This window comes from Vicia villosa, unplaced genomic scaffold (assembly GCF_029867415.1).
Source record: "Vicia villosa cultivar HV-30 ecotype Madison, WI unplaced genomic scaffold, Vvil1.0 ctg.003327F_1_1, whole genome shotgun sequence".
NCBI classification, from domain to species: Eukaryota; Viridiplantae; Streptophyta; class Magnoliopsida; order Fabales; family Fabaceae; genus Vicia; species Vicia villosa.
In genome coordinates, this window is record NW_026706177.1 from 60,890 (window position 1) to 70,365 (window position 9,476).

Here is a 9,476-nt window from a genome sequence, read left to right on the forward strand (position 1 = left end):
AAATAGGGTGTAATGTGATATCCATATCAAAGAATGTAACGTAATGTGATGAGACATAATGTGTGTGAAGTCCTCTCGCACTCCTTAGGTGGGGCGGAATGCAGCAAGGCAATTGTAAATCAGTCACTCACTATGCTTAAGTGGGACGTAATGTGATGTCATGCCTCTTTAGTGGGGTGTAATGGGGTACAGTCCTTAAGTTGGGTGTAATGTGGCAAAATCACACTTCAAACGAAGTGTTAGGATACTCGCACTCCAAGGGGCGTAATGTGACCTTCACACTTCGAATGGGGCGTAATGTGATATCCATATTGCAAAATGGAGCATAATGCAGTGAAATGATTTGTTGGGCATCATTTTGCACTCCTTAAGTGTGGCGTAATTTGAGTGAGGTGTCTTGTGCGCGTAAAGAATGGTTGATGATAGACCTAGCCATGGATGTGTACCCGTAAATAAGCAAGGTCTTATTGGGTTACATTAGTTGTATATGTGGCATGTCTACATTCTCTCATAGTATGAGGTTAGTAGGCCTTAATTTATTTGAATAATTTATTTCTTAAGAGCTATGACTTGGAGCTTTGTATTTTTGTGTAAACCTTGTAGTCGAGTATACTCGTAGGATAGTCGAACTCCACTGAGATATAGTATCTAACCCTAATCACGTGCAGTATTTTCATGTGGCTCGGACCAGATAAAGGGATAAAGGAATACACAGTGAAGACTTTGAAGATTTAGTTGTCTCTCATTTTTCTTTCGTTGTGTTATGTGATGTTGTATCCGATTTTTAATGGTCTAGATCTGAGATGTATCAAAATTATGATGTATTATGTACTGCATTTGTGGAATGATTGTGTTGTACATGTACACTAGTGTCATTTATTTATGATGATTGTTCTCAATACCAGTTAGAAATGTTGCAACTGTTATAAATATAGACGCATAATTTAACTAGGGTGTTACATTGAAAAAATTAATTAAAAATCTTATTTTGAGGACATTAGTCATTGGATCTTCAAAAAAACTAACAAAGATTGAACCACACACGACTAAGAAGGGGAAGGACACTGAAGAAGATATGGAATAACCTGTGATGCAAAAGAAGAAACTAAAAGACTAAGAGAGAAAGATGTGTTCACAGTTAAGTGTATGAATGGTAATCCTAATTCCTTACGAATAGAAATAATATAAGCTCTTTAAAAACTTTGATATTTGTTTTTTTTTTAGAAAAAGTGTAATGGTCACCCTATTATTTTATTAGATGGGTCATTATTAAGCATTGAAAATCTATATAAAAAATATTAAATTGAATTAACTAGCGGGATGCTCTGTCTTGCTTCTACTGAAACTCTTTTATTTCAACAAAGTCGAATGAGGCAAGCCATAATCTTATTTATCTTATATGGGTTGACCGAGCAGGTCCGACCAGTTTTGCCACTCTTATTTATTTTATATTGAATACATTAGGTGGATATGATTCTAAAATCATAATCTAATAACAAGGCCAAGATAATAACATAATCTTGCCTTTCAAAATATGATATCCTAATCTCATAACATAATATTGTCATACACTGGAATATTGGCTTACACAAACTCTAATTAATATTGTCTTATAACTTAAACACAAAAGTAATGATATAATACGAAATCCAAAATATGAACTTTGACAACTTTCTACAGACGTGCTTCAAACTATCACAAAATAGAACAAGTTAATCTAAATATGAATATATGTTGATTAAAACTAAACATATTCATTGCAAACAAAAAAAAACATTTACATATTATTAAACCAAATCTTAAATTTCCTAATTGAATCAACACAGGTTCTAATATTTGGTTTATGTTCATGGCCTAGTACATGTGCATCATTTTCTTCATTTTCTTCTACAATCAAAATAGGATCAATAGAATCTTTTCCAGCACCAATAATTTTATGAGATTTAAAGCTCATTTATCTAAAATGATCATCTAACTTTATAGATATAATTACTACTGCATGTTTACAAAGAATACAACCAACTCCAAAAGTTGAAAGAACGTGTGTTTTATTCGATGTCAACAACAGAGTTATCAATCAATAGAACATGCGTAACTTAAAATGATATTCTACCAGCATATGTTGCAATCTAGTTGACACTCTTTTATATTTATTTATCAAGCCTTCTTAGGTGTTTAAACATAATTTCCTCTCTATACTCCTCGACTTTTTTCCTAAGTGTTGCATATGTTATTCATAAGATAATCTTTAATCCATTAACACATTATTATAATGGATTTGTTCCGTTGTTATATGGTAACAACATTAAAATATTCACTAAGATTATTCTTGGGAACATCACATTTAGAATATATGGAAATTCATATTTATGTCAATTTTGTTTAGCAATAGCCTCAAACAAATCATAAGCATATAACTTTGCCTCTTTTATTTTCATCATGTTCTCCTCATGTGCTTCAAAGTACATTGACTTATTTGCAACCATCATTCAATCTCTCAGTGTAGTACCACCACCGAAATTATTCTTAAATTTGGCAAACATATCTCTAAAGTGGAACATGTGTTGAATTCCGAGTAACAACTCTTTAAAGACTTGCACCAAACCTACCAGATTAAACAAGAAACGAATCCATTTAGTATACCTCATAATCAAGTTATGTAATCATATAAATCAGATAGTATACCTTTTGTTGATGTCATGTCAAACATCATATGCGCTCACCAATGTGTTTAATGAGAATAGGGATAAACTAACTCTGCAAGTCTTTACTTTCCATCTCAACAAACCCAAAAACTATAGTAAGTGTTGATCATTTGGATCTCTCCCTAGATCAATCAAAAAAATTCTCCATACTTGTTCTTAAGATGACATTCATCTAATCTTATAAATGGTCTACATGTCTTTGTCAAAGTCGACTTAGAACTATCAAAACACGTATAACACCTTTCAAATATTAGTAGTAAATTAAGATATTTTTTAACAACAGTTCTAGAAAATTGTGTAGTCTTAAATTCCATTCAACTAGAGACATCAGTTGCATACTTGATCCTTACTTTGACACTGGCTTTGATAACTTCATCCTGATATTATTCTTGAGTTGGTAACCAGGCATTTGTTTAGGAATAATCTTCCACTTTGTCTCGTAGAAAATAATGTCTTCATCTTGAATGTTTTTTATTACTATTATACTACAAATTACAATGTAGTCACACTTCTTACACTTGCATACCACTCTATATCAATTGCCATTAAAACCTTAATTCGACCCCTGTTATGTAATAACAAAAACAATCTAAATACAAATAACATTAAAAGAATACAATACAATAGAAGATTTTTTTTTCAAGTAAAATATTTATTTTTCTTTAGGGTGGTATGCCTTCAAGAGACTACCAAATGCAGCTTGTAAAGTCCTTAACAACATAAACGATTGCCACTTTCAATGTTTACTAGTAAGAGACCCGTGCGTTCGCACAGGTCGTGCAAAGTCGATATAAATATTAAATAAATATTATGTATAATTATGGTTAAGAAATGTATATAAAAATATATATGAATTAAGAAAAAATGTTTTAATGATTTTTTTCATATAAATAATAATTTAATTTATCAGGTTGTAGTAGTTGTTAGGATATACATTGAAATTATGTTGAAAAATATGAGTGTATGGTGTAGTACACTTCAAACACACATATATAATATCGATAAAATTAGTATTGATGTGTAATACAATTAAACATATTAAATGTTGTAACCTAGTTGTATTTAAATATAATAATTCAATTTATTAAATCAAGTGAATAGTTGGTGATATTTGATATAATTTAATTGCTATTAAACCAAAAATAAGAGTGGCAAAATGGGTTCGGCTCGTTGGGCATACTCTTTTTTCCCTTACATATTTCTTCGAGCAAAACGGGTCCTCTAACATGAAAATTTACAATTTTTAGACTTAAAAGGTGCAATGCATGCGAGTCCGCCTCATCTCGCCCCACACTCATGGTTTTGCCGGGCGGGGAAAAGTTTTAGACCCGCACCCTCAACAAAACTTGCTCCGACCTATCTTTTTAGGGTATCATGATTCTTTATCGAGTGAATCCCGTCTTGCACACCCTCACAGACGGCATTGTAGCTTAGGAAGGATAAATTCACTCAATGAGTTTTAATACCATTCAAATTCGATACTCCATATGAGTGTAGTAATTTCCAATAATATCGATGTATATAATGTTTATTGAAAAAATAGTGTAATTGTTAATTGTCGTTTATCTGATCTTGTAACTACCTGTGGAATGAGGATTAAAAACATACCATAAGCATTTAAAAATGTAAAGTAGCATGCATAATCAATACTTGACCTGCAATAACGAATATGGATTAGATATTCAAACAACCTGATTAAGAACAAAATGTGTGTGTTTTTTTTTATTAACTGAGTCATACAGCCTAACAATTACTACATTCTTCTACATTTTTAGCGGTAACAATTAATGAAATTATTGTCAATACAGTGTAGTTGTTATTTTTCTACATAACAAACCTAAATTAATATTTGATCATATACTTTTGTATTTGAAACCATAAAAACAACATAGCATGTATCATATAATCATAAAATTAGGAATTGATGTTATAATGTTATACATGAAACCATATAAATAACACAATTTATCATAATTTCACTGTCATCATTCATAACACTTATTCTAATCAACAATACAATTAGAATTAGGTCCAACAAGATTGCAAAACAAAATAAATTAGTGAGCAAACATCCCACAATACATTTCAAAAACAACCGAAAATGTCATGTTCTTAAAAAATTTCTGCAACCAAATGCTTCACAGTCGACATATTCACCCATGTCAACAACTGCAACATCCTTAGCCAAAGTCATTAGACTGTTGGATTCTGAATCATTTTCTCCACATACAGACAATGTTAGCTTGGAGAATATTTTTTTTAAATAACCATGTATTAGAAAAAAATTACGCAAATAACCATACTTCGAAAAAAATTACGCAAATAACCAAGTTTCAGAAAACATTGACACCAAGGCGCCATGTGAGATGGCGCCACCATTGTATCAAATGAAGGGAGGCGCCATTTGAGATGGCTCTTATGTACAACTTTTCTGCAATAAGCCATCTCATATGGCGCCTTGGTGCATTTTCAAATGGAAAATTGAACAAAAATATACAAGGAGGCGCCATATGAGATGACTCCTCCTCCTAAAAGTTGAAGGGAGGCGCCATTTGACATGGCTTATTGGGATTGAGTGTGCCATGTCAGATGGCGCCTAGGACTAAAAAAAATGGAATAAGCCATGTGAGATGGCGCCTTGGTGTTAAGGGTTTCATAAACCTAGTTATTTGCGTCATTTTTTTCGAAACGTGGTTATTTGTGTAATTTTTTTTAATACATGGTTATTTAAAAAAAAATCTAGCTGGGAAAATACGAAAATTAATATATGTCAAAAATATATTAATTAAAATCAAAGTATCAAAATTATAAACATACAATTATTCATGTTCCTCTCTTGAAGCTTTAATGATGCACACATTAGTGGTTGAATTCACATACTCCCTCTGTCCCAAATTATAAGACAAAATCACTTTTTTAATTCATTGAATAATTAATGTATCTAGTCTATATATAAATCAGATACATTAATTATTCAATGAATCTAAAAAATGAATTTCTCTTATAATTTAGAACGGAGAGAGTACTTAACTACACACAGAGACCTAAAAGTGAATATTATCAAATATCAGAAACATAATTTAACTTAGGAAATTACTAAACAGAAGAAAAACAATAGAAGAATAATTATCATCAATTGTTACTCAACTTAAAATTGAATCAAATTGGATAATTATAATAGAATCACCAAAAAACTTGGTCTTTATTAGGATTCATACAATCCTCCATTACCATTACCATGTATATTCTTTTGACCATAATCCTAAACAAAAATTTCAAGATATAAAAATACAAATAAATAGAGTCTTTTTTAATAATTATGAATTTCACAAAATACAAAAATACACATGAAAAAATCAAATCACAAAAAAATTCATGGATAAACTAAATCTAACTCGTGCATAAATGAATAATATAACATAAAACAATTCTATAATTGCCAATTTCATTTGAAAATGACTTTGGTAAATTTGTAAGAGATGAGTTATAATATAAGTTATATTATTATTATTATAAATGGAAGTCAATCCAGATCTGGAAATAATTTAAGAATGGGAAAAAATTTCACAATGGTAAACAAATCCATTATAAGAATAATAACACAAAATGCTACTTTGTTGAATTGAAAATCCAAATAGATTGTAAGACATTTGTAAGAATTGAAAAAGAAAAAAAAAGAATACAAACAAATATTGATGATGGTCTACATAAAGACGGAACTTGTGTTGCAAATGATGGTGAAAGAGATATCGAAGAAATCTATTTTCGAAAAGGAGGGTGAGAGATGAACGAAAGAAAATGGAGAAGAAATGAAGAATGACAAATGTTTGTCTTTCTTCAATGATTTATTTGTTGCAATTGAGAAAACACGTTGGAAATAGAATAGGGTTTCTTTTAATTTATTTGTTACACACAAGTAGAATGAGAAAGTTTTGCAAGTTTCTAATGAATTTTCAAAACAAAAATACGGCTACAAGTTACTTCATGATAGATTTTGCAGACAATTAATTGTAGGATAATTAATGGTAAGAAATAATTGGGGGTAAATAATTAATGTAATAATTATTAAGGTTAAAAATAATTAGTTAGATGAAATTCCATTTAGGAATATGTAAAATACTTGTTAAACGGATTTAGTGATTAAATTTTAAATCATTTTAGTATTATATTATTAGTATTATATTATTATATTTATGATCTTATTTAGAAGGCAACCAAATTCGTTGGTAAAAAACAATGTGACATCCTTGTTTTATTTTCTTTTATCAAAATCCTCCAAAGTAAACCAGAGAAGCCGCATGTTAACCTAGAATGCCTAGAATATTATTTTTCAAATAGTGGATTAATTACTTCTCCATTTGCATTTTCAATATTATTCAAGACTGTTTGAATAAAAACAATTGTAAAAACTATTACAAACTTAATATTTAATCATGCATGTATTAAAATAGTAGACTAATCTCAACTATCAGTTTAATCTTTAATCATGGCCAAAAAGTATAACAGCATATTTGCAAATTTTATTTAATAAGCTTCATTGTTTTACATAACAAATATTGAGATTATATTTTCAATTTAATAGTTGATATATTAATACTCCATAATAAGAAGTTGCTCAATAAGAGATAAAATATCACATTTAAAAAATATTTACAACATATTTTACCATTTCTTAAGTGTAAATTAGTAAAAACTTTTGGATAAAAAATATAATCTAATCTAATTTCATATTAAATTCTCATTATAAAATATGTCAACCATAAAAAAGACTGAAAGCAAGAAAAACATGTTAAAAAAGAACTAAACATCTTGCATTATAAAATAAATAACAATTACACATCATATTGTTCAAGGCAGAGTGAAAGAAATCAAAGAGCTTATAGAAAAAGTCAAAAACAATTACTATTAAGATGATGCAAACTATGTAATGTAGACAATTTATTAGAAGAAATCAAAAAAGATGAATTAACTGGAGATAGTATATGCCTGTGATAAACAAACATAATGATTGAAATGAATTAGAGAAAATTTGAACATTAAATGTATGGCAATTCTTTAGCTCAACCTGCAATTGCCAACGCAGGAAAGCGGCCAAGAAGCCCTTCACTCAAAAGTGAATTGATTTGCGCCTACACACATTAAGTGTGCCACAGAATACCCTTATCTCGTGGAAATACCACGCCACCCCTCACTAAAGAGGGAAGCGCTCGGCCTTAGGCACATTGTAACCATTGAACAACAAAAAAAAAACATAAAAACAAAGTAAACTTCCAAAGAACCAATACCTATTGCGTTGAAAGAGTTTTTGTAACTAACTAAAGACCCGACATTTGGTAACTAAAGAAACATGAAGTGACAGTACAAAACAAGCAAAGAGACACGCAAATCACACCAAACCAAGCAAAAAGCATAGATGACATATTGGCACAAGTGAAATCATATTGAAGATTCATACAACTAACTAATGCATATTTAAGAACATGATAACATAACCAAAAAAGCAAACATATATCATAACCATAACCTGATGCACAACCCTAAATAAAAAGTCTACATTAAGGTCTTGGAAATGACTGTGTTTTACAAGTCTTACATTTAAACAAAATTTAATACATAGAAACTAAAACATGAAAAGATATAGATTCATTCATCTTAAAAGCCTAACAACAACTCTCGAACCTTAGACGAAGTAAAATGACACACCATTTAATCTCCCTTCTTCCTAAAGGAGCATCCTTCTGTTAGCCTTGCACGACCACCTGTTGGCTGGCACAAAACAGTCTGGCAGTTACCGCACACCACAACAGTCTGAGAGTGGCTAAAAACAGTGGTTCTGCATCAAAATTAAAAAATACAAATAATATAAACCAATTGTTAGATACTAATATTGATGGCGGAACAAAACAATTACATTAAGTTCAAATCTCACTACAGATGAGTGGTTAAGGCAATATTAAACAATAACTAATTTGTGTAACTAATTAAGAATGGTGACAACTTACATGTTGAAACAACCCTGGCATTTAACATCCTGCAATTAAAGGGAAAAAATCCAAAAAATAATTAAAAAAACTTACACAAATAAAGAGTTAATTAATGATGAAAAACACAAAAGAGAACAGATTTATTATACCATAAAGAAAGAGTTTGGTGATTGAACAAGACGCTTGAGTTTGTGCTTTCTCTTCTCAAGCTCAGCAGGAGGGTTTAACAAATCAATATCGTTTTGAAGAACCTATACAAACCACAAACAGATTAACCATTATTATACCACAAACCATAAACACTTTCAACGAGATTAGAACATGATCAAATCATAAAGTATCATAAACAAAAATCCAACTCCAACTAGTTAACAAAACTCAACTAGAATATCAAATCTATCATCAAAAAAATTGAACTCGACAAGATGAAAAATGTTTCATAACGATCTTGTAAATCAAACTGGAATTAAGCATGGCGTTTTATTGAGGATTTCTCGTCATGCATCGTTGAACTTAAATTTAACACTTGCAATTATTGCGTTTATAGTTTTACATTGATATTGAAAGATGATAAACGCGAGAGAAACGTAGGGAAATAAATTCAGATCTGAATCGAGGAACAAGACGCTCACCATTTTTGCAGAGGATATTGGCTCAGACGTTAGAAACTGCTCACAGAGACAAAAACCCTAAAATTTTCAGAGGGAGAAGTTGCGTAGAATGAAAAGGGCTAAATATACTGGTTTTCTGACCCGGCCCAAATCTGATCTTGGGCTTCTTATCAAAC

At 30.4% G+C, this 9,476-nt stretch overlaps 1 protein-coding gene across 1 annotated transcript; it reads right to left on the bottom strand.

The window, feature by feature from the left end:
* Positions 1 to 8,243: 8,243 nt before the first annotated feature.
* LOC131640808 (small ribosomal subunit protein eS27y-like) lies at positions 8,244 to 9,476 on the bottom strand. Its single transcript, XM_058911187.1, has 4 exons — positions 9,322 to 9,476; positions 8,839 to 8,940; positions 8,708 to 8,736; positions 8,244 to 8,538 (listed from the first exon to the last, which is right to left on the bottom strand). Exons 1-4 carry the CDS (start codon positions 9,322 to 9,324, stop codon positions 8,412 to 8,414), a joined length of 261 nt encoding a protein of 86 aa, XP_058767170.1. The 5' UTR covers positions 9,325 to 9,476; the 3' UTR covers positions 8,244 to 8,411.

Bases quoted from the DNA above. Each gene is read 5' to 3' on its own strand.
- LOC131640808 (XM_058911187.1), bottom strand. The intron at 8,737-8,838 runs GTATAATAAATC...CTTTAATTGCAG, and splicing joins CACCAAACTCTTTCTTTATG to GATGTTAAATGCCAGGGTTG. The intron at 8,539-8,707 runs GTAAGTTGTCAC...ATTTTGATGCAG, and splicing joins TGCCAGGGTTGTTTCAACAT to AACCACTGTTTTTAGCCACT.